This window comes from Ovis canadensis, chromosome 10, assembly GCF_042477335.2.
Source record: "Ovis canadensis isolate MfBH-ARS-UI-01 breed Bighorn chromosome 10, ARS-UI_OviCan_v2, whole genome shotgun sequence".
NCBI classification, from domain to species: Eukaryota; Metazoa; Chordata; class Mammalia; order Artiodactyla; family Bovidae; genus Ovis; species Ovis canadensis.
Genome location: NC_091254.1, coordinates 28,467,348 through 28,493,763, shown reverse-complemented (window position 1 = coordinate 28,493,763; position 26,416 = coordinate 28,467,348). Strand labels below are relative to the sequence as shown.

The 26,416-nt window shown below is 37.1% G+C and overlaps 1 protein-coding gene across 2 annotated transcripts; it reads left to right on the top strand.

Moving 5' to 3' along the window:
* Window positions 1-520: 520 nt before the first annotated feature.
* On the top strand, window positions 521-23,487 carry CCDC122 (coiled-coil domain containing 122). Of its 2 annotated transcripts, none has more exons than XM_069601266.1 (5): window positions 521-666; window positions 1,183-1,298; window positions 8,372-8,770; window positions 9,522-9,638; window positions 18,073-18,148. In XM_069601266.1, exons 1-5 carry the CDS (start codon window positions 624-626, stop codon window positions 18,100-18,102), a joined length of 705 nt encoding a protein of 234 aa, XP_069457367.1. In that variant the 5' UTR covers window positions 521-623; the 3' UTR covers window positions 18,103-18,148. The 2 variants fall into 2 exon arrangements, with proteins under 2 accessions (XP_069457367.1, XP_069457366.1); XM_069601265.1 differs by lacking the exon at window positions 18,073-18,148 and adding an exon at window positions 22,564-23,487 and having other exon boundaries at window positions 624-666.
* The last annotated feature ends 2,929 nt before the right edge of the window (window positions 23,488-26,416 follow it).

The following is a 26,416-nucleotide window of genomic DNA, read 5'->3' as shown; positions in this document are numbered from 1 at the left end:
AAGATATATGTCAGATACTGTGTGGAGTATGTTACATACATTCATTCTTGTGTGATCAGTCATGTCCAATTCATTGTGGCCCCATGGACCACAGTAGTCCACCAGGCTCCTCTCACCAGGAAATTGTCCAAACAAGAATACTGGAGTGGGTTGCCATTTACTACTCCAAGGGATCTTCCTGACCCACTTCTGGGAACCCACATTCCCAGGTCTCTGGGAACCTCCTCTCTTGTGGTTCCTGCATTGGCAGGTGAATTCTTTACCACTAGCACCAGCTGGGGAAGCCCACATTCATTATTACACTAGCCCTATGAAGTTTTACAGACGAGGACATTGATGATCAAATGAATTAAGAAACTTCTCAGGGTCATACTAGCTAAAAAGCAGGACTAGCAAGATCCATAGAGAGTTCTACTTTCTTCCCCAGTCTCTCACTCAATCATTGTATTTTACTTCCTGGAAGTGATGATGAATGCCATTGCCATCCCTGTGACACATTTGACAGTTAATTTACTTTCAGGATCACCAACACACAACACACAAAAAAGAAAAGTGAAAGATTATCAGCACTGATTATTTTGTATGAGAAAAGGTGAACTGAAAAGGTGGAAAGAGACACAAGAATGTCAGAAAACGAAAGGAAGAGTCAAGGAGTTCCCAAAGAAGGTAATCAAGCACTTTTCATAAATATAGAGCTGAAAGACGAGGAGTAACAGAAAAAGTAGTGTCATAGGAAAATTGGGTTAAAATTAGTAGCAAATTAGAATAGAGGAAAACTGCCAGGAGGTAGCTTCTAGAGTGTTTAGAAAAGGCATAACAACCTGAAAATGCAGGCCTATAATGAAAATTCATCAACTGTAATTGAGAAATAGTTGTTATGGTAGCACTATAATTATAGTATATGTGCAGATGGTCTAGATAAAAATTTTTAGGACAATCAAAATATTTATAATGTTCCATAAAGGAACAGGTGTAGTATTGCATTAGGTGACTTTGAATTGTCTATTATCATGGCCTTTGATTTTAGTTTTGTTTATAGTCAGAAAGGGAAGAATATCAACCCTAAATTTAGTTTGTTAATGAGAAAACATCACAATTTTCATGATTTTGGGTGATGAAACATTAGTTTCTTAGAATGTTTGCATTTAGATTTTTATTATGTACTTTACTCTTTTTGTCTAGCTCTGGCTAAACAAGACACATCTTCATTAACCGATGCTGTAGAACAAGTTGCAAAGCAACAACAATCACAAATATCAGAAATAGAAAGAAACAGAAAAATTCTGTTCCATTTGCAGGTAACCTATTTCACAAAGTCTTGTAAATGAGTTTTTATGTTCTTCAAAACTATATTAAATTAGTAAGAGGACTTTATTTTGGGGGGCTCAAAAATCACTGCAGATGGTGACTGCAGCCATGAAATTAAAAGACACTTACTCCTTGGAAGAAAAGTTATGACCAACCTAGATAGCATGTTGAAAAGCAGAGATATTACTTTGCCAACAAAGGTCCGTCTAGTCAAGGCTATGGGTTTTCCAGTGGTCATGTATGGATGCGAGAGCTGGACTGTGAAGAAAGCTGATCGCCAAAGAATTGATGCCTTTGAACTGTGGTGTTGGAGAAGACTCTTGAGAGTCCCTTGGACTGCAAGGAGATCCAACCAGTCCATTCTGAAGGAGATCAGCCCTGGGTGTTCTTTGGAAGGAATGATGCTAAAGCTGAAACTCCAGTACTTTGGCCACCTCATGCGAAGAGTTAACTCACTGGAAAAGACTCTGATGCTGGGAGGGATTGGGGGCAGGAGGAGAAGGGGACGACAGAGGATGAGATGGCTGGATGGCATCACCGACTCGATGGATGTGAGTCTGAGTGAACTCCGGGAGTTGGTGATGGACAGGGAGGCCTGGCGTGCTGTAATTCACGGGGTCACAAAGAGTTGGACACGACTGAGCAACTGAACTGAACTGAATAATTTCTGAGGAAGCAATATAACATTTCTAATGTTCATATTTATACCTTCTAAATTATTCTGGTGTCCTTAAGTAAGGGCTTCACTGGTGTCTTAGATGGTAAATAATCCACCTGCAATGTGGGAGGCCTGGGTTCGATCCCTGGGTTGGGAAGATCCCCTGGAGGAGGGCATGGCAACCCATTCTAGTATTCTTCACTGGAAAATTCCCATGGACAGAGGAGCCTGGTGGGCTATATCCATGGGGTCACAAAAAGTTGGACATGACTGAGTGACTAAGCACACGTAACATCCTTAAGTAAAATCTACATGAATATTCCAGTTTTGAGGAACATTTTTGCCGAGATTCAACAATGTCATCATACAGATAAGCATATAAAACACAATGATCACATAGAATTATTTTAAATTTGCTTGATAGTTTTTCCTAAAATGCTGAATTGAAGGAAGGTTAAGTTTTTAAGCCAGTATTTTTAAAGATGTGGCTTAGAAATTACTAGTTGCCAGTGAACATTTCAGGTAGATAAGGAACATTTCAGGAAGATAAGGAACATTTCTGTGTTCCTTCAGTTTTTCCTGGAGAAGGAAATGGCAGCCCACTTCAGTATTCTTGCCTGGAGAATCCCATGGACAGAGGAGCCTGGCAGGCTATAGTCCACGGGGTCACAGAGAGTCAGACACGACTGAGCAACTAACACTTAAATTTCAAAATATGTTCATAATTCCATCGCAGGAATCTGAAAACCATACTTGTTTTTGTATTCAGCATAGACATAATTATTCTGTTAATAAAGCTGAAGAAGGAAAAATGAAAGTGTTTTTACTTTTTTAAAGATTTTTAAAATTAAATGTATCATTGATATGAAAAGAATGTACTCTAGATCTGAATTGCCAGGAGATGATTTGCTGCTTCTAGCTCCTTGATTTAATCTTTCCATGCTTCTGTTTTCTCATTTGTAAAATGGAAATAATAATAGGACCTATCTGTAAGGTTTTCATGATAATTAAATGAAAGAATACTTGTAAACATTACTTAAGGTATCCTTGCTGGGACGCTGGTGGGCAGTGTAGGGCCAGATTTTGAATATGGTTTTAGGCATTAATGCAACAACAGATATGATAATAATTACACTATGTGCTAGTATAGATTTCTTGTAAATATTTGCATTGCATGAAATTAAAAGACACTTGCTCCTTAGAAGAAAAGTGATGACCAATCTTGACAGCATATTCAAAAGCAGAGTCATTGCTTTGCTGACAAAGGTCTGTCCAGTCAAGGCTGTGGTTTTTCCAGTGGTCATGTATGGATGTGAGAATTGGACTGTGAAGAAAGCTGAGCACGGAAGAATTGATGCTTTTGAACTGTGGTGTTGGAGACTGTTAAGAGTCTCTTGGACTGAAAGGAAATCCAACCAGTCCATCCTCAAGGAGATCAGTACTGGGCGTTCATTGGAAGGACTGATGTTGAAGCTGAAACTCCAATTTGGCCACCTGATGCAAAGAACTGACTCATTGAAAAAGACCCTGATGTGGGGAAAGATTGAAGGCAGGAGGAGAAGGGGATGACAGAGGACGAGATGGTTGGATGGCATCACTGACTCAATGGACATGAGTTTGAGCAAGCTCCAGGAGTTGGTGATGGACAGGGAGGCCTGGTGTGCTGCAGTCCATGGGGTTGCAAAGAGTCAGACAGGACTGAGTGACTGAACTGAACTAAGTCACTTTAGGAAAAAATGCATGTTGACAGTAGGATATAATATAAAAATAAGAATGTCTTAGATTTCTATAAAGAATCATTTCATAAAACTTGTCAATCTTCAAGGAGTTTTAGAGATGTTATTTCATTTATATTGAGAACCTAATTTCTGTTAAGCATTTTGCTGAACATTGTCCTCACTCTTAAGCTACTCACCATCTGTTGAAAATGAAAGTGAAAGTGTTAGTCAGTCATATCGGACTCTTTGTGACCCCATGAACTTTAGCCCCCCAGGCTCCTCTGTCCCTGGAATTCTCCAGGCAAGAATCCTGGTTCGATTGCCATTCCCTTCTCCAGGGGATCTTCCTGACCCAGAGATGGAACCTGGGTCTCCTGCATTGCAAGTGTTTTACCATCTGAGCCACCAGAGAAGTCCTCACCATGTGTTGAAGAGGGAGACAAATAACTAAACAAATAATTACATGCAGGGAAGTATGTCAACAATAGAGATATAAACACAGATTTAACATTGAAAAAGGAGGGATCAGTTGAGTTTTAAAGAATAGCTGGAGTTCACTAGAATGATTGGGTATATGGGATTGGTTTGAGGGTTAAAGGGAAATGAGGATGTGATATTCTAGGCAAAAAAAAAAAAAAAACCCTGAGAAAATTCAGAGGCCTGAAATAGCATTGGTACATTCATAGAGCTATAAGTAGTTTGGTAGTGGAATAACATAGAGTGTATTTTGAGAAGCAATAAGAGATGTATAACATGAAAAGAAGCTTAAATTTTATTTTAGAGTTGATGAGAGGGTTTTGATAGACTTCAAAAGAGTGAATGATTAAACTTATGTTTTAGAAAGAGAATTCTAGATGCATGAAAGATACTTGTTATAATCCAATATCAATTTAAGATAAAAACTACCAGCAAATTAGGAATAGAAGAAAGTTCTAACCAACCAAAAGCGGCATCTACATAAATCCTACAGGCAACATACGTAATAGTGGAAGACTGAATATTTTTCTCCTAAGATCAGGGATAAGGCAAGCATATGTCTTCTTATCACTTCTGCTCATTCTGTGGTACTGATAATTCAAGCCACTCCTTCACAGAAAAGGAAATAAAAGGTATCCTGATTGGAAAGGAGGGAATAAAAGTTTTTATTCACATACAGCATGATTTTTTTGAGTAAATCCTAAGGAATCTATTATTTTAAAATCTGTTAGGACTAATATGAATCCACCTGCAATTTGGGAGACCTGGGTTCAATCCCTGAGTTGGGAAGATACCCTGGAGAAGGGAAAGGCTACCCACTCCAGTATTCTGGCCTGGAGAATTCCATGGATTGTATAGTCCATGGGGTCGCAAAGAATCGGACATTACTTTCACTTTTTCCTGACTAAGAAGGGAGTTTAGAAAGGTTGCGAGATAAGATTAATTATAAAAACCAGTTGCATTTGTACATTTTAAAAGAAACAATCAGAAATTGAAATTTAAAAAGCATTATTATTTACAGTGGCATCAAAATTATGAAATAGGGGTAAATTTAACAAAAGTATTATAGACTAAATGTTTGTATCACCCCCAAAATTCATATGCTGAAGCCTTAAAAACCCACGTGGCTGTGGTTGGAGATGAGGTCTTTGTCAGGTAATTAGGCTTAGATGATATCATGTGGGTGGGATCCTGGTGGTAGAGTTAGTGCCCTTAGAAGAAAAGATACCAGGGAGCTTGCTCTTTGTTATGTGATGACACAGTGAGAAGTTGGCCCTCTGCAAGCCAGGAAGAGTTCTCACCAGAACCTGACTCTCCTAACACTCTGTCCAGCCTACAGAACTGTGAGAGAGAAATTTGTGTTGTTTTAGCCACTAAGTCTATGATATTTTGTTATGGCTGTGCTATATCAAACTAAGACAAGATGTAAGACCTGTGTACTAAAAACTGCAACACACTGTTGAGAGAAATTAAAGACCAAAATAGAGAGATATACCATTTTCATGAATCATAAGATTCAGTATTGTTAACATATCAGGTCTTTCTTGTCTGTCTATTGTTTAAAAGCAGTTCTACTCAAAATTCCAGCAGGATTTTTTAGAGAACTTGACAGACTGATTCTAAAAAACCTATGGGAGGGAGAGGAAGAAGCATGGAAACAGGGAGACCAGTTACGAGCTGGGCCATGCTACAAAGACTGGTCAGAAGTGAGTTGGGATTTTATTTTAGAGGCCCAGGCTTCAAGGTTTGCTGTTAAATAGGTTGTGGGGATAAGATAAAGGGAAGAATCAAGAATGGCTTCTAGGTTTTTTAGTATCCAAGGTGGAAAGTTTATTGAAATCAGAAAGGCTGAAAGAGGAGCATATTGGGCTTGAAAATTGAAAGCTCTTTTCTGAATATGTATATTGAGATGGCTGTTAGATATCCAAACAGAATGTCAGATGAGCATTTTAAATATCAAAACTGGAGATAAAGATTGAAGTTCATCAGCATGTTGTATCTTTCAGTGTACTTCCCTCTCCTGTCTCTGTCAAGAAAAGGATAGGCTGAGTCTGCCTTCTTAGTGAAGTGCTTCCCTCCCATAATTATACATTAATTTAAAGAGGATGACCATACTAGATAGAAGAAAAAGAATAAAAGCCTATAGTAATACTGGTGGGAAAATCTACAGAATTTGATGAATGGTTAAATATAAAGAGGGCTTCCATGATGGCTTAGACAGTGAAGAATCTGCCTGCAATGCAGGAGACTCAGGCTTGATGCCTGGGTCAGGAAGATCCCCTGGAGAAGGGAACAGCTACTCACTCCAGTATTCTGGCCTGGAGAATTCCATGGACAGAGGAGCCTAGTGGGCTACAATTCACAGAGTCACAAAGAGTTGAACACGATTGAGCAACTAACACTAAATATAAACAGAAGTGAGAAATTAAATATGGCTCCCAAAGAAATACCATTAACTAAGTTTGGGAATATAGAGGTGTGGTAATTTGCAGTTTTGGTCCCAAATATTCATCCTTGTGTATATTTTACCCTTTACCATTTATCATTATAATCACCTCCCATAGTGGGTGGACATACTTTCTACCCCTCCACTGAGAAGTTTGATCATGTGACCAGATGGTATGTTAGCAGATGTTATTCTAACAGGAGTTTGAAAAAGTTTTTACATAATTGGGCTTCCATTCTTTCCATCTACTGTAATCATGAGAAGGACGTGCCTGACCTGGCCCACTGGAGGATAAGATACACGTGAAGCAAAGCCAAGACACCCAGGTCAGCCCAATTGGAGCCAACCTAAACCATTTTACAGACCGCCAATCTCCAGACATTTGAACAAATCCACCTGAAGTTAACAGAACCACCTAGTGGGTAGCAATACACACTAGTGTGTTACAGAGTTTTTGTGGTTCTGACAATTGGCAACTGATACAAGGGAGAATAGGATGGGCCACAGGAGGGGAGGTGTCGTCTGATTTTTGGACAATGAATTTGAGATGCCCAGTGGTAGCTGGGCATAGGACTTAATAGCCACTTACATTCTGTGAATCATCAGTATATATGTATCTCAAGATCTAAGTATGTGTAAGATTATCCAAGGAGTATAGATAGAATGAGAGAAGAAAATTATGATGACTGCCCCCCGAGGGAAACCTATATTTGAAGAAACCAATGAGCCAGAGAAGGAATGCTCAGAGGTATCTGAGAAGCAGAGACGAGTGTTGGGTAGGTTTAAAAAGCAGATGCTGGTTAGAAATGCCAAATGTCCCAAAGAGGTAAGAGTTATGTGTGCTCTGTCATGTCTGACTCTTTGCAACCCTGTGGACTGTAGCCCACCAGGCTCCTCTGTCCATGGGATTGTCCAGACAAGACTGTGGAAGTGGATTGCCATTTCCCTCTCCAGGAGATCTTCCTGACCCAGGAATCGAACCCACGTTTCCTGAACCTCCTACACTGGCATGCAGATTCTTTACCACTGCACCACATGGGAGGCAAAGATAAATATACCTTCATACTTATCTTACAAGTGAAGAAAGTGAGGCTTGAATAGGATAATTACGTTTGCTATTTGATCATGGGCTTCCCTGGTGGCTCAGACAGTAAAGAACCTGCCTGAAATGCAGGAGACCTGGGTTTGATCCCTGGGTTGGGAAGATCCCGGGGAGGAGGGCATAGCAACGCACTCCAGTATTCTTGCCTGGAGAATCTCCATGGACAGAGGAGCCTGGTGGGCTACAGTCCATGGGGTCACAAAGAGTCTGACATGACTGAGCAACTCAGCACAGCAAGTATAAGCACCCCAGTAAACAGCAGTTAAGGGCACTAGAACTTAGATCTTTTGTTCTTTTAACTCAGTTTTATCATTTTTATCATAAATTTTTCTTTAGTTTGTACTTCTGATGCCCATAAATATATTGTTAAAATTATTGTAAAGTATTTTTTATATATAAAATGTCAAGACAAATGATAAAATTTTAATACTGAGAATTAGATGAACATTAAAAAATAAGAAATATGTAACCCTGGGCTCCCTCTGATTATAAGATAATTTCATTACTTTATTACATGTCTCTATTATGCATCAATTTTTCTATATTTGATAAAAAATATTTTTTATGTTAAGTGATTTTTCTATACACTGGATCAAAACAATGGCTTTTCTTTCATGTTGAATATCATGAATTAATAACAATAATCTTGAAATATCTTACAGAATGAACTTCATGAGCTTGAAACACAAATAGCATCTGTCTCTGCAGAAACTAAAGAAACAGAAAGGCAAATTTATCAGCAAGATGCTGCCATACAGAATACCAGACTTCAGTGTGGAGACCTGGAAAATCAAATCAAATCCTTACATGCAGAAAATGTGAAGCTTAAATCTGACATAGAAACTTCCCAAGAAAATTTTGAGGAACAAATGATAAAATATAATGAATACTATGCCAAGATAAAAGCACATAAAGATAGTTTGAGAGAGGTAGAGAACAAATGGTCATTTATGACTGAACTCAATGAGAAACGAGACCTCGTAAAAAAACTAAAGACAATGAAAGAGGAACTTAAGCTGGATCTCCAGAATCCAGAAGGAAACCTGATGAGACAAGCACAGGTTTGAAATATCACTTATTAAAACATTTTCTAGTATTCCTTTTTTTGTGAGTACACTTACTCAGCGATAAATTATCATTAACTTGGTAGAATACCCATGAGTGCTCTAACTGGATTCACAGCTTTTAAAAACTTGTATAAGTGCATGAGTTATGTAACAACTATGTCAAAAGTACAAATGCGTAAAGGAAACATCCCCAGATCCCTTGTGGATTAATAAAAATATATGGTCCAACAAAATCAGATGAACAATTAATCCATTTGTTACAGAAAGTATGACTCACAAAAATGTTAACTAGCTTCCAGTCTAATGGATCCAGACCAATTAAAATCTATTTAGTGTTCTTAATGCTGTTACACAAACAATGTGAATTAATAATTGCACCCTAAGCATCTTTTTCTTAATATTCTTTGAAGACTTTGGGAGACAAAAACTTAAAATATCTATTATTTCTCCCTAAGAATTAAAAAAATATCCTATACACCATTGCCAAACAGTTGCTGCTATGACTTCCGCTTTCCTTTGTGTCTTGTTTTCATTTGGTTTTTACTTCTGTATCTTCAAATCTAAGGTTTGCTTGTTTGAATAATGCTTTCTCGTTCCTTATACCTATAGAAGTAACATTCTAATCGTATTAATCAAAATTAAATGTGATGGTTAATCTTCTTAAATTATAGAAACACTGAAATCTTGGATTTATATTGGCGATTCATTGTTTGACATGTATATTTTAAATTTTATAAACATACAGGAAGATATTACAAAACTGAAGGATGAAATTGCAACTGTAGAAGAATCCATCAGTGAACAAACTTGTTTTCTTCAGGAAGAAATAAAGACACATGAAAAATTAAGAAAAGAAATAGAGGTAAGTCTTAAATATCTGCATTTCAATGTTTTATGGGATCATTTTTTAAACTTTTATTAATACTGTAGTCATAATTTGTGTAGTTTACTAGCTAGAGAACCAAAAAGAACTACGAAAAACAGTTGATACATCCAAACTATTAATAGATAAGTATAGATAACTCCCAAAATATTCAGATAATTGAACGTATTCAAGAAAATCGAGTACTCAGTCTTATTTCAGTCTGACTTAAGAGTTCTTCCCTGGTGGCCCAGAGGTTAAAGCCTTTGCCTGCAAGGCGGGAGACCTGGGTTCAATCCCTGGGTCAGGAAGATCCCCTGGAGAAGGAAATGGCAACCCACTCCAGTATTCTTGCCTGGAGAATCCCATGGACAGAGGAGCCTGGCAGGTTACAGTCCACCGGCTCACAAAGAGTTGGACACGACTGAGCGACTTCACTTTCACTTTCACTTTGAGTTTTTTCAGGTCTCATTCCATCTGGTGGTGGTGGTGGTGGTTTAGTCGCATCTGGTGGTGGTGGTGGTGGTTTAGTCGCTAAGTCACGTTCAACTCTTGCAACCCCATGGACTGTAGCCCACCAGGCTCCCCTGTCCACTGAATTCCCCAGGCAAGAATACTGGAGTGGGTTGCCACTTCCTTCTCCACATTCCATCAGCTTTGTAACCAATTAATATGGATAGACAGCAGAGGCTATCCAGTCAAAAAGGACCACTCATAGACAGAAATTAAAGACTCTTCAAAGTAAAGACAATGGAAGTGTTGGTATTTTAAACCTCTGATTTCCTATCTGTAATTTTCAATAGTCCAATTAGAAAACAAACTGAATGATAAATTAAAAGTGAGACTAAATTTGAGATGCCACTGGTAGACCTTATAGTCATTGTTTAGATGAGTGGAGAACAAAAAGGGAAAAGTGTATGTTGTTAAGGGCAAATAATTTTCACCCTTTAAAATTACTTTGGAAAATAAAAAGATACATATTTTCAACTTGCTTGTGACTAATTTGACACAATCAAAAAGCAACAGGAATTTGAAGACAAAAGTCCTCCCCTTTACAAAACATTCTCTTTAAGAAACACCATGATTTTATCTTCTATTTTACTAGCAGTGTAAATAAATGGGTATTTTTACCCTTCTAAATATCAAGATTTATTATAAACCTATATATGTGGCATAGAAATAGAAAAAATGATTAATGAAGCAGAAAAAAGGAATCCAGAAATAATCCATCATAAATGGAACAAGTGAAATGTTAGTCATGTGAAAAAATTACAACAATTTTGCAGTAAAATTAGATTCCTACCTCTGAACACATACATACATAGACTCCCACAAGGATTAAAGATAATGTAAGGGACAAAATTACTTTGCATTTGCATTACAGAAGTATTTATTTTAAAAGACACAGACATATATCCAAACTGCATGATTAAATACTACTTTTGGCTATATCATAAATTTCTAGATTATTGAGATGCAGCATAACAATAAAGAAGACTAGACTTGTTTTGAGAGGGTGTATTTGTAACATACATAAGTGACTAAGTGATAAGAAAATTTCAAACAAGCCATAGAACCTTGGGAATATGGTTTGAAAAGTCTTACCTTTTAAAACGTAAATATATATAAAAAAAGATAAAACCCGATGGAAATGATGACCAACCTCATTAACAGTAAGGGACTGATAAATCAGACCCCAAAATAAGGCCCCAAATTTGGCCTGTCAATTATCCATATTAAAATTTGTAAGATGTGGACCACCTGAATTCTAAAATACTATTGGTATGAGAACAAACTGGTAAAAGCGTTTTGGAAAGAAATTTGAGATTCTTAATAATTTTTATTAAAGTAGAGCTGTCATAAGAGTAGGTACATTATTTGTAAGGCTTTAGTTTGTTTCGGAGAAGGCACTGGCAACCCACTCCAGTACTCTTGCCTGGAAACTCCCATGGACGGAGGAGCCTGGTAGGCTGCAGTCCATGGGGTCGCTAAGAGTCTGATAGGACTGAGCAACTTCACTTTCACTTTTCGCTTTAATGCCTTGGAGAAGGAAATGGCAACCCACTCCAGTGTTCTTGCCTGGAGAATCCCAGGGACAGGGGAGCCTGGTGGGCTGCTGTCTGTGGGGTCGCAGAGTCGGACATGACTGACATGACTTAGCAGCAGCAGCAGCTTGTTTAATTTTGACAATTTATATATATACCAAGGAAATGGCAACCCACTCCAGTATTCTTGCCTGGAGAATCCCAGGGACAGGGAAGCCTGGTGGGCTGCCGTCTATGGGGTCTCAAAGAGTCAGACACGACTGAAGCGACTTAGCAGCAGCAGCAGCAGTGTTACAATGACTGAACAAGATATAAAACTTCTGCATCATGCCTAGAAAGATCTCTTGTCCCTTTTTCTCAGGCTACCACGATTCTGATTTTTTAAACAGCTTTATTGAGATATAAATCACATAACATATAATTCACTCATTTAAAATGCATAATTAAATGATTTTTAATATGAATACAGGTATTGAACCCACGTCTCATGCGTCTCCTGCACTGCAGGCGGACTCTTTACTACTGGGCCACCAAGGAAGCCCATGTAACCATTACCATAGTCGATTTTAAAAATTTTCATCACCTCAAAAGAAACCTGATACCCTTTAGCTATGCCCTTTTCATCTGTCTATTGTATTTATCTGTATTTTTGCTCCACCACATTCTTTCTTCCTACCTGATGTTCTAAGATTTACTCCTTTAATGTTTTCTTTATCTTTCAAGCTTCTAAATTCATTCTTTTAGGAGAGGTCAGCTGGTGGCAGTCTTGGGATTTTTTTTGTTTTTAATCTGAAAATGTCTCCGTTCCCCTTTTCATCTCTGAAAGATGTTTTTGCTGGATATAGATTTCTGGGTTAACTGTTCTTTTCAGTTGAAAAATGCTGTGCCACTTCTTTCTGGTCTCCGTAATTTCTAATGGGAAATTCACTGTCATTTGAATTGAATTGTTTTCCTCTCAGACATTTGTTTCTTGCCGCTTTCAAGCTTTGCTGTCTTTGAGTGAAGTCGCTCAGTCGGTGTCTGACTCTCAGTGACCCCATGGACTGTAGCCTACCAGGCTTCTCCGTCCATGGGATTTTCCAGGCAGGAGTACTGGAGTGGGTTTTTTCTGGAATTAATTTCTTTGGATTTATCTGATTTTGAAAATTCTTAATGTCTCAGTTCTGTAGGCTTATGTCTTTTGCTAAATTTTGGAAATTTTCAGTTCTAATTTATTTGAAACTTTTGCAGGTCTGCCTTTTTTCTCCTACTCTTCCAGAACTCTCACGGCAGAAATTATAGGTCGTTTTTTTGATAGAGTCCCACGGGTCCCTGAGGCTCTCTTCATTTCTTTTTTTCAGTCTTTTGTCTCTGTTGGTCATATTCCATACTCCTTAGTGTTCTATCTTACATTCACTGATTCTGTCCTTTATCCCCTCCATTCTGTTATTGAACCACCCCACTAAGTTTTTTATTTCAGTTATTGTGTCTTTTCCATTTGTTTTTTTTTTGTATCTTTTACTCCTTTTCTGAGACTTTTAATATTTTTATTTGTTTCAGGCACATTCCTTAATTACTCATTGAAACATTTTTATGATGATGGCTTTAAAATGCCCACCAGATAATTCTAATCTCTGCATTTTCTTGGTGTTGGCACATGTTGATTGTTATTTCTTATTTAGTTTGAGAGCTTCCTGGTTCTTGCTTTGGTGAGTGATTTTCTGTTGAAATATGGACATGTTGGGTATTATGTTGTAAGGTTCTGTATCATTGTTACTTCCACATAGTAGTAGAAGTTCAGAGACTCCATGGACACTCGTGGAGGGAATAATGACTTCCTGTTATTGCTGGCCAGAAGTGGGAGTCCTGGCTGCCCACTTGGCTTCTACTGATAAGCCCCTGGCTGGGTGGGGCAGGAGCACCTCATTACTGCTCCCACATAGATGCGACCTTGCTACTACTGAGTGAAGATAAAAAACCTCGACTCTCCACTAGGCCTCCTCTGACACTCTCCCAGTGGGAAGGGGGAGAGTGCCTTGTTAGCCACTAGATGGAGCAGAAGTCTAGCCTCCCCAAGAGGGGCTGCCCTCACACCAGGGGATGTGGTTGTTACTTTCCAGAGAGAATGAAGAGTCCTGTCTCCCCACTCAGCCTTCTCTGACACCAGCCCAGCAGCAGGACTGGGGCCCTGTTATAGCCCAGCAATGGTGAAAGTTTAGGCTTTCCACTCAGTGTTTGCTGGTGTGGGTGGTGGTGGAGCCATTGTTTTTTCCGTGGTGTTTGACTTCAGTAGAGTGACTACTACCTCAAATTTTCAGTCTTAGGCTGCCCTTTTCCTGGGCCTTTGATTAGAGAGCAGGCTTTTCCTGGATTTGTTTTGTTTTGTTTTGTTGTTGTCTGCATCTGTTGGCATTTCAAGCTTTCTTTCTTCCTTCCTCTTATCTGTGATGTATGAGGCCCAGTGAAAACCCAGGGAGCTATTACCAAGTCATTCCTTGAATTCTAAGGCCTCCAGTCAGTTTGCCTTCTTCTCTCCACCTTTCAGAACTTCTTATGTTAGTTAATAATATATCCAGTGTCCAGGGTTTTTAGTTCTACTTGGCATGAGGAGTAGTTATATGAAATACTTATACTTTATTTTGACAGAAGCAGAAGTGTACATGGGTATATTTAGCGGTAAAGGGTGATGTAAGTGACTACTAATGTTAGATTTAGATGGAATGTCACTGAGCTTAATATTCAGTTTTTAATGTTTTCATCATTATACTTATTATGGTGAAATTCAAAGCTTTTTAAGCTTTCATAATAGAGTTACTAAAGATTCTTTTATACTTTTTTTTTAATTTTTATTTTTACTTTATTTTACTTTATAATTGGTTTTGCCATACATTGCCATGAATCGGCCACGGGTGTACATGAGTTCCCAGTCCTGAACCCCCCTCCCACCTCCCACCCCATATCATCTCTCTGGATCATCCCCATGCACCAGCCCCAAGCATCCTGTATCCTATATCGAACCTAGACTGGCTATTCATTTCTTACATGATAGTATACATGTTTCAATGCCATTCTCCCAAATCATCCCACCCTCTCCTTCTCCCTCAGAGTCCAAACTTTTTAATCTTAGTTTTATCAACTCTAATGTATTAAAAATAGTCCTTAATTCTATTACTATATTATGGTTGAAAAATGAAATTAAAAAATGAAAATCTAAGAAATTAGAGATTATCTATAATAAACTATAGCACTGAAGGACAAATGCCACAGCATTGCCTTGAGAACACTGCATTTTTTTTCCCCAACAATTTCTCTTATTGCTTGATGAGAATTCATCATTGATACAAGTAACCTCTTTCTCAAAACAACCAGTTTTTTGAGAGGATAAATTTAAACAGATTTTTATTACTTATTTCTTTTTCGAGTCTTTTTTTTTCTTCCCCTTCTGGATGTATTCAGCTGTGGCCTTGGTGCAGTTCTTGGTCATCTTTTACCTAGCATTCTTACATTATAGCATTCTTTCGTTCTAATGTTTAACTCTTTCAAACATTTTGTGCTTTGCATGTTTAATCTTCATATTAATGCTACTGTTCACATTTTTGATTAAGAAAAAATGAAAATGGTTTTTGGATTTTACATTTTTTTTTAGTAAATATGTTTGGTTGTTTTAGGCCATGTCTGAGTGAAAGAAGTATTTCAGATACTTACCCGCAAATGCCTTTTTGCCCCTGTCTACTGTAAGTCTTTAAATACATTGTTGAAGAAAGGAACTAAAGATAAGAGAGAGGAAAAAGTTATGAGTCACTGACGAAAAAATTGGGAAGCAAAATACAAAGCATACAAACTCAAAGCTTCAAATACAAAGCATTAGGCAACGATCAGTAATTTTTAGTTCAAGGTTTAAAAACATGTTATTTGCCAAATCTAAGCATTTTCAGGAAGGAGAAACTAGAGCATTTAAGAAGTTTTTAGCAAATGATGAGTGCTGCAAGTAACATTTTGCAATAATAGGTATTATGTAAAGCACCTTAAGATTCATTGCTAGTTACTCTTGCCTAAATTTTGTTCAATTTGAGCTCCAAATTTAAATAAAGTACAGGGAAGATTTAAGTGTGCTTTCGGAGCTACTAGGAAGCAGGAACAAAACACATTTAACTTGTTACAGTATACCATACAACTTACACAACTAACTAATCCATTCACTTATTGAGGTCAGCCACAGAAATGGCTACACAACTAGAAAGGCTGTCCTAGGTGAAAAACCCAAAGAAACAAAGATAGAAAGGTAAACTAAAGGCAAGGTAAGAATGATTCAGATAGCTAGATAACATGGTAACAAAAATACAGGGAGAAATAGTCAGTATTATTAAATCTGTTGTTGTTTATTGATTGCCTGGTATTTTTCAAGCACTTTTTAAAAGCTATCCCATTTAAATTCTCATAGTAACATATTTTATAGAATTTCAGAAAATTTAAATAACATATAATTTTATATAGCTAGTGATAAGAGACAGTATAGAATATGAGTCTATGTCTTTTGGACTCTACCCCAATCTTTTTATCTTCTGAGCAACCAGGGAAGCCCTGAAAGTCTCTCAGTTGTGTACAACTCTTTGTGACCCCATGGACTGTAGCCCACCAGGCTTCTCTGTACATGGGATTTCCTAGGCGAGAATACTGGAGTGGGCTGCCAGTCCCTTCTCCAGGGAATCTTCCCCACCCAGGGACTGAACCCAGGTCTCCTGCACTGCAGGCAGATTCTTTACATCTGAGCCACCAGGAAAGCCCAATCTTTTCTAAAAATGGTTCTACTGTCTCCATGGTTTTACCTTTTCCAGACTGTCATATAGTTAGAATCATATACTTTGTGGCCTTTTCAGATTGGCTTCTTTCACTTAGTAATTGCATTTAAGGTTCCTTGTGTCATTTCATGGCTTGATAGCTCATTTTTTTCTTTTATTTATTTATCTTTTTATTGCTAAATGCCTGACATTTCTCATGATGTACTCTGCATATAAGTTAAATAAGCAGGGTAACAATATACAACCTTGACATACTCCTTTCCCAATTTGGAACTAGCCTGTCTGGATATACAGTAGTTTATTTTTCACCTACTGAAGGGCATCCTGGTTGCTTCCAAGTGTGAGAAATTATGAATAAAGCTGCTATAAGCATCTGTTTTTGTGTAAACATCAGTTTTCAACTCGCTTGAATTGAATTGGTTTAGTCGATCAGTCCTATCTGGCTCTTTGTGACCCTATGGACTATACTGCTAGGCTCATCTGTCCATGGGATTTTCTAGGCAAGAATACTGGCGTGGGTTGAGATTTCCTTCTCCAGAGGAACTTCCTGACCCAGGGATTAAACTGGTCTCCTGTATTGCAGGCAGTCTCCTATATTGCAGGCAGATTCTTTACCACTGAGCCACCAGGGAAGCACTTTGGGTAAATGCCAAAGATTATGATTGCTGGACCATGTGGTAGAATATGGTTAGTTTTGTAAGAAATTGCCAAATTGTCTCCCAAAGTGGCTGGACCATTTTGCATTCCCACTAGCAATGAAGGAGAGAGTTCCCATTGCTCCACATCCTCACTAGCATTTGGTGATGTCGGTGTTCCAGATTTTGGCCTTTCTAATAGATGTGTAGTGATATCTTGTTGTTTTGATTTTCATTTCCCTGATGACATTTCATGTTGGGCATATTTTCATTTACTTATTTACCATTTGTTTGTCTTCTTTGATATCGCGTTTGTTCAGGTTTCTGGCCTATTTTTTTTTTTAATTTTTATTTTTACTTTATTTTACTTTACAATACTGTATTGGTTTTGCCATACATTGACATGAATCCACCACGGGTGTACATGGGTTCCCAAACATAAACCCCCCTCCCACCTCCCTCCCCGCAACATCTCTCTGGGTCATCCCCATGCACCAGCCCCAAGCATGCTGTATCCTGCATCGGACATAGACCGGCGATTCGATTCTTACATGATAGTATACATGTTTCAATGCCATTCTCCCAAATCATCCCACCCTCTCCCTCTCCCTCTGAGTCCAAAAGTCCGCTCTACACATCTGTGTCTTTTTTGCTGTCTTGCATACAGGGTCATCATTGCCATCTTTCTAAATTCCATATATATGTGTTAGTTTAATTTGGTTATTTTTTCTCATTGTTGTGTTTTAAGAATTTGTTGTGTATTTTGAATAGCAGTTATCAGATGCGTCTTTTGGAAATATTTTCTCCCAGTCTGTGTCTTGTTTTATTCTCTTGACAGTATCTTTTATAGAGCAGAAGGCTTAATGAGGTCCAGCTTATCAATTACTTCTTTAATGAATTGTGCCTTCAGTGCTGTATGTATGTATGACATCACCAAACCTAAAGTCATCTAGATTTCTCCTTTGTTATCTCCTAGGAGTTCTATGGTTTTGCATTCTATACTTAAGCCTGTGATCCACTCTGAAGACGGAAAATAAGTAAGAAATAAAAAAGGCAAAAGAGACTAATAGAACACAGATATTGAAATGGTAGACTTAAATCCAAGCATACCATTAGTTACATCAAATGTAAATGGACTAAACAATCCAATTAAAAGGGAAAAACTATCAGACTGGATTGAAAAAACAGTGTGATAACATAACTTTTTCACAAGAGATACATTTTGAATATAGACACATGATTTGAAAGATGGAAAAAGATAAACTATGAAGACATCAATCTTAAGAAACCTGGTCATGACTATATTAGTATCAAGTAGATTCTAAGATATGGACTACCCCCAAAGTTGAAGGGAGCCAGTCAATTTGTCAGAAATGAATAATAATAATGAATGTAAATTTACCTAATCACAGTGCTTCAAAATACAGAAGTAGAAATGGACAAAATTAAAAGAAAAAGACACAAATCTATAGTCATACTAGAGAGCTTAACCTTTTTGTGTAATTGATAGAACAATATAGAAAATCAATAAACAAGCATATAGAAAATTTGAACAACTAATCTACCAACTAAACTGAATTACCACTTATAAAATACTCTACCTAGCAACTGTTGATTATACTTTGTTTTCAAATATACATGAAACTTTCACCAAGATAGACAGTATACTGGATGATAAATTTCAAAGAATTTTATATTCTTTAATCACAGCAGAATTCAGTTAGAAGTCAGTAACAGTAGCAAAATTAGAAAGTTCATCAACATTTTGAAATTAAGCATCATAATTATAAATAATCTGTGAGTCAAAGAAGAAATCACAAGAATTATTAGAAAATATTTGAAATTGAATGATAATGAAAACAGCATATAAATATTGTGAGGTACAATTAAAGCAGTATTTAGAGAAAAACTTACAGCTTTAAATGTGTATATTAGAAAGGAAAAAGGTTTAGAAACAATTATCTAAGCTTCTATCATAGGGGACTAGAAAAATAAGCCAATAGCAAATAGGGAGAAATGACATAATAAATAGTAGAAATGAAAGAAATAGAAAATGGAAAAACAGAAAAATTGACAAAGCCAAAAGCTGGTAAGACTGATAAAATCGATAAACTGTAACAATACAGATCAGAAAAAGGAGGATAGTGGGGATACTACTTTAGGTCCTATAGACTTAAAAGGGTGATAAAAGCCTCTTTTAAACAACTTTATGTCAATAAATTTGACAACTTAGATGAGATGGGCAAATTCCTTGAAAAATACACATATCATCATCAACACAGGAAGAAGTTACTTTTATGTTTAGCTCTATGATCCATTTCAAATTAGGCTATATAAATGGTATGAATTAGAAATCAATGAAATTGAGCTCATAATTAAAACCCCTCCCATAAGGAAAGCTTCAGATTGACATAACCTCACTGGTAAATTCTATCACATATTTAAGGAAGAAATAATATCTAGATTATGCAAATTCTTTCAGAAAATTGAGGCAGGAACTTTTCCAAGCTTATTTTGGGAGGCCAGCCTAACCCTGACACACAAAATGAACAAGAACATTATCAGAAAAGTAATTACAGACCAGTGTCCCTCATGAACATAGATGCAGAATATTTTCACATTGACTATAGCTGGTATATATAAAAAGTTAATATCCCATGACCAGGCAAAGTTTATCTCAGGAACCAGAGTACGTAAGTGATGGAGCTAGTCATGAAAGTCTGAGGAACAGTTTTTCAGGCAAAGGAAAAAACAGGTGCCGAGGTCTTAAGATGAGAGCATACCTGGACTCAGATTCTAGAAGTGAAGTATGTCTAGAGTGAAGGGGATGAAGAGGCAGTTCTTGTTACCTCTGTGTTCTGTGGGCACCACCCCTGCTTCATTATTATTCTCATTTCTGCCGCAAGGGTAACAATAAGTAAGTAACAATAGTAATGTATCCATTCCCTAGAGGCAAAAAAAGCTATATTTTCTACAGAACCACTACATCCTTAGGTGTATAATGCTATTCAAGTTTAAGTATTGACACTTACCAAAGTCAAAATTGTACCAATAGAGGCTGAACAATTGGCTGGCCTCCAAGAAGGCTCCCAAATGTGACCTTCACCTTTACGAAGTCACTTCTTGGCCAAAACTGCCTTTTAGCCTTATGAGATTAGAAACTTGACCTTGTAAGTATCCCAGGATTGGGGAGATATGAAGAAGTGTTACTAGAGTTCACAAACAGCAACTATATAAAACTTAAATGCCAGTTTATTAATTTATAAGAATGCACAAAACTCTCAAGGAAATCAGAAAACTTGTATCAGTCATTAGTGTTTCTTCTCCTTGTAAGGAAACGACACTGGAAGCCAGATATCACAAAGCTGGTTACTGAGCATGGAAATCAAGTCCATCACTTGAGTTTGAGTGCTCTTGACCTCTGGCTCTGGACACTCAAGGAGCCAATCTCCATAACAGTGTTATTCTTATCAGAGAGTCACTGAGTGGGAACTATCTTCACTTGCCCATTTTTATGCTGTGTTCTTCACATAATCCCTTCTGATGGATTATTCTTTCTTTAGTTTATATTATAACCCTCCATGCTCCTCTGCCCATGGAATTTTCCAGGCAAGAATATTGGAGTGATGTGCCATTTCCTACTCAGGAGATCTTCCCAACCCAGGGATCAAACCCACATCCCTAAGTCTCCTGCATTGGCAGGTGGATTCTTTACTGCTAGCACGACCTGGGAAGCCCAACTTGATATATATCCCTTTGAATATATTTGATATATTAAAACCTTCTTTTGAATATAGTTTCATTACCTAATATGATAATGTTTCTGTTTACTAATTTATTTATAATTCTTTTAAAGTCAGTTTCGGTTTTGCCAACATATCAGGAGGCCTAGTTCACCAGTTTGAATGAACTATCTGAATTTCCAGAATTAAAAAAACTGAAAATTTAAAAAGATATATAAAGCTTTTAGTTATTTATGTGAAGTCTTAGTTGATGAGTTTTTATGTCAGTATTTTGGAATACCTAGAGTGTCTCTGTCCTAGTTCCCCTGATGCTCTGCAGAACTGTGTTTCCATATAATTTATTTCTTTTGTAATCCTGTATATTGTATTTTATACATTTAAAAGCATTCTAAGGAGTCTGTGGTCCTTGCTATACTATCAAAATGAGCCATGGCATGATAAAGGTAAAGAAGCTCTGAGCTCACTAAGGGAGGAACTCTGAGAGAGAGGGGCGCTCCCCTGAGGGTCCCAGGAAGAGGGCCCCCAGTAGAAAGGAAAGCTGAGTTACAGAGGGAAGGGGAGACAGTCTGGGGAAGAGTCTTAAGGCCCCAGAAACCCAGAGTCTTGTCTCCCTACAGCCATCTTAAGCTATAAGCTTTTTTGGCAAATTGGTTACTTTGATAAATGTGGCCTGGTGTTTTGACAAACTGATTCTTTTTTGTATTGACCTAGAATCACCTTCCTGATTGACTAGAGCTCTCTCTTAAACAGATATGAGAATGAAGGGGTAACTTTCGCAGTCCCGTTATTCTATTAATATTATTCTATCAGTTCATTTAAAAAGGACATTTTACCACAACACCACTGTCACACTCAAAGGAAGTACCATGTCATAACCCACTAAGATGGCTTTGATTATGACTAGAAAAGCAGATAATATAAAGTACTTACAGTACGTGCAGAATTGGAACCCTCCTCCATGCTGGTGAGAACGTAAACTTATACAACCAGAGTAGAAAACAGCATGGCAATTCCTCAAAACAGAATTATTAAATGATCCAACAGTTCTACTTCAGGGTATATGCCCTCCAAAACTGAAAACAGTCTCTCAAAGGAATATTCATACACCCACATTCATCGCAGCATTAGTCACAATAGCCAGAAATAGGAACAACCCAAATGTCCTTAGATGGATGAACGGATAAACAAAATGTGGTATATGTACTGTGTCACACATAAATACTGACCTACTGGCAGGAAAATGGCCTACATTATTTCCCAGGTCTTTTAGATCAGTTGGGTCTATGTTTCAGTGAACCACTTGATACAGGAAAAAAAAACCATTTCTCTTAACTGAAAACTACTTTGATAAGTAGAAAGCCCTTCATCACACATGCTTGCCTTGGGTTCAAACCCCAAACACCATCATTTACCAGCTGTGAAACCTTGAGTGTGTGACTTAAACTCTTTGATCTTCAGTTTATACAAAAATGAGAATAATAATCTTTATATCATAAGGAGTTATGAGGATTTAATCATATGTAAAAAGCTATCATCACAGTATCTAACATGCAGTAAGCATTGAATAAATAGTTATAATTACTGTTTATTTTTTATTATCATTATTATTTATTAAGTAATTTGTAATTGAGTGCTTTCCTATTTAGAGTAGTCAAAATATCCTTTATGGCTGTTTACTATTTTTCTTTCTCAAACCCTGTTGATATGTGCTCTTCTTTTAATAGGTACAACATAAAAGATACGGTGCAATTCTTAAGCGTTTGCACTGTCAGGTAAATAAGCTTCACTCAAATAGAAGACAATGGCAATGGAACATCCAACAGCTGGAAAAAACCGCTGCTGAACTGAGAAAACGTATTGGAATGAAAGATTAGCATGGCTATAGGGTGTTGTAGAGCCTGGACTATGCCACAAAAATTATGGGATAGAAAGGTGAGAAAATCCTTTGGCTCTTAACAACAGCATCCACTATCAAGGGGTTGTCTTAAGGACAGATACATTTTCTCCTTTTTTGAACCAGTCATCTGTTTGTTAAAGTTCCTTCCGACACTATGATTGATAGCAATAGAGAGATAGTAGGAAGGCTCACAGAATAGTGAAAGACTCTGTATGAATATTTTGAGTGTATAAGATGTCCTGAACTCATCAATGCCTATTTATAAACATGTTTCTTTCACTATTATATGAAGCAAACATTTAGAAGAAAAGAAGCACTTGAATTTTCAATGATTTGAATTTTTAAGGTATTTTAAATGGTTGTCTGTTTCAGACAACCTGCTTTTTTACCTTGGCTTCAAAGAAGCCCATAAATATTGACATTTATTATAATGTTGTTATGTAGTCAAGGCTTTCGATATTTACTTAGTTTTCTCTTTTATCCACAAGGTAACAATCATTTTTTCTTTGCTGTTGGATAAATGTATTTTAAAGCTTTGCAGTGTATACAATCTTTTGTTCACTTTTCTGTCTATACATTCTTACTATTTTATAGCTAAATGCAAGTTATAGCATCATGTATGACAAACATACCAGCTCTTGAAAAATGAATGTTAGCAAATGTAGACTAGCATGTATTTTTTCTCATGTATGTCCACAGCAACAAATCAATACTTAATTTGTTGCTTCTAGAATAAAAGCGTTCCTTCTTGTAGCTCCATTGAGTCAAATTTTTAGAAGCAGAAATAAATTATTAATTATTTAAGATACGATTTTAAAATATTCACTTTTAGGATTTAATGAGTTCAAAGCAATAACATTAAAAAAGTATCTCAGGTCCATTTTGTCCTCACCTATCTATGTGCAAAGACTCAGTTAGATTATAGCTGATTTAAAACCTGATATTAATAATCTTATTATGCCTAATAATTGTAGTCCTATTAGGAATTTGCATGGCTAATCACGGCTACCACTTCAAGTGGCTTATGCTGTAACACAGTCAGCTTTGGTCCATGACTTAGAACTAGGTTTTGTTTGTTTTTTTTTCTTGCTACTTTTTTAGGACTAGGGTTAAGGTTAATAGATCACAGACATAACTTCAAAATGCAAGATTATTAAACTGATAGAAGATATATAGGAGAAAACCTAGATGACCATCGGCATAGGGATGTCCTTCTTAGGTACAACACCAAAGGCACAACTCATGGAAGAAATAATTGAAGAGCTAGACGTCATTAAAATTAAAAATGTCTGCTCCATAATAGACACTGTCAAGAGAGTGATAAGACAAGCCATACACTGAAAGGAAATATTTGCAAAAGACAAACCTGGTAAAGAACCATTATTTAAAATATAAAGTAAAATTGTAAAACTCAGCAATAAGAAAACAAATAACCAGATTAAAAAATGGGCCAGAGACCTTAACAGATGCCTCATCAGAGATGGCAAATAAGCACATGGAAAGATGCTCCACATGGAATGCCATCATGGAAATGAGAAATAAATCAATGAGGTACTGCCATATACCTACTAGAAGGGCCAAAATCTGGAACACCACCACCACCAAATGCTGATGAGAATGTGGAGCAACAGGGACCTTCCATTTATTGCTGCTGGGAAGGCAAGTCATTTTAGAAGACTGTTTGGCAGTTTCTTACAAAACTAATCATTCTCTTAAGATATGGTACTGCAGTCACACTCTTTGGTATTTATCCAAAGGAGTATAGAAAACCAATGTCCGCACCAAATCACAGATGATTAGGGCAGCTTATTTTCATAACTGCCAAAACTTGGAAGCGGCCAAGTAGGTGAATGAGTAAATAAGCTGTGGTACAGGCAAATAATGGAATATTATTCAGTGCTTAAGAAAGAAATATTATCAAGCCATGAAAAGATGTGACAAAACTTCAGTGTATATTACTCAGTGAAAGAAGCCAATCTGAGAAGTTTACCTAAGTTCAACTATATGACATTCTGGAAAAGGCAAAACTATGGAGACAGTAAAAAGGTCAGGGGTTGCCAGGGTCACCAGGGGGCGAGGGGTTAGAGGAGAGATGATTAGGCAGAACACAAGGAATTTGGGGGGGCATTGAAAATATTTTCTATGATACTATAATGATGGATATATGTCATTATAGTGATAGTGAAGTCGCTCAGTTGTGTCCGACTCTTTGCCACCCCATGGACAGTAACCAACCAGGCTCCTCCATCCATGGGATTTTCCAGGCAAGAATACTGGAGTGGATTGCCATTTCCTTCTCCAGGGGATCTTCCTGACCCAGGGACTGAACCCGGGTCTCCCGCATTGTAGGCAGACACTTTACCATCTGAGCCACCAGGGAAGTCACATATTACTAAGTGAAATATGTCATTATACATTTGTCCAAATGCATAGAATGTACAATACCAAGGGTGAATCCTAAGGTAAACTGTGGCCTTTGGGTGATTTTGAGGTAGGTTTACCCTTGGTTTAAAAAAATGTGCCATTCTGGTGAGTAATGTTAATAAATGGGGGGCTACACATGTGTGGGAACAGGAAGTATATGGGAAAGCTCTCTCTCAATTTTGTTGTAAACCTACAACTGTTATAAAAATGTCTTTCATTTTTTTTAATCACTTAGATCCATAGATAACAGTGCATGCAAGTTAGTAAAGCATTTTGCAAGGAAAGGGAAATTTTACTTATAAAGGTTGTTCTGGAACCTTGTAAAGTTCACAAGTAAAGTGTTAGTCGCTCAGTCATGTTGCTCACCAGGCTCCTCTGTCCTTGGAATTCTCCAGGCAAGAGTACTGAAGTGGGTAGCCATTTCCTTCTGCAGGATATCTTCCCAACCTAGGGATGAAACCTGGGTCTCCTGCATTGCAGAGAGATTGTTTACTGTGTGAGCCATGTAGGGTATTGCAGTTAACATGCAAAGTTCCTATATCATTTTCATTGAACTTGGAATCCTTTGTTCATCGATAAAAATAATTAAGGCCTCCATCAATACTGTGGAAATTTAGGACTATTTTTTGGTGGGGAGAGTCAGTAGATTAAGAAAAACTTGTGGTTTTTCAACTAAAAACTATCTGATTTATTAGTTGCTCATGTTTTCAGTACTATAAATATTTTATTTTTCAAAAATTAAGCTAATGATTAGTAAAGCTAATGATCAGAAGCTAAAAGTTATAATAACTTAAATCATGAATAACCATAACCAATAAATAATAAATTGTGAAAATAATCATAACAAAACTTGTCATAAATAACCTATCCTGTATTTGTTTACTTAAATTTATAATGTATTTCTAAGAGAAGGATTTTTTCTTTTACTTTTCTGATAAATTTGGCAGGTAAGTAATGGGTCTTCTATATCACATTAGCTTGCATATAGCACTTTCTCCTGAATGTTAGTGAACTATGACCGAAACAAGGAGAAATAAACTGAGATAGATACTAATAGCAGAATAGATTTATTCAATACATAGCTAAGAATGGGATGCTTCAGATTGCTTTTTCTCCCCTGTAATGTTCTATTTAAGTGATGACTGTGAGGTCTAGATCTTGAGAAATATAAAAATAGCATATGATTTAGTAATGACAGAGTTGCTGCTGACATAACCCAGTAAAGACAGACATGAAGTAATGAGACTTCAATCTCT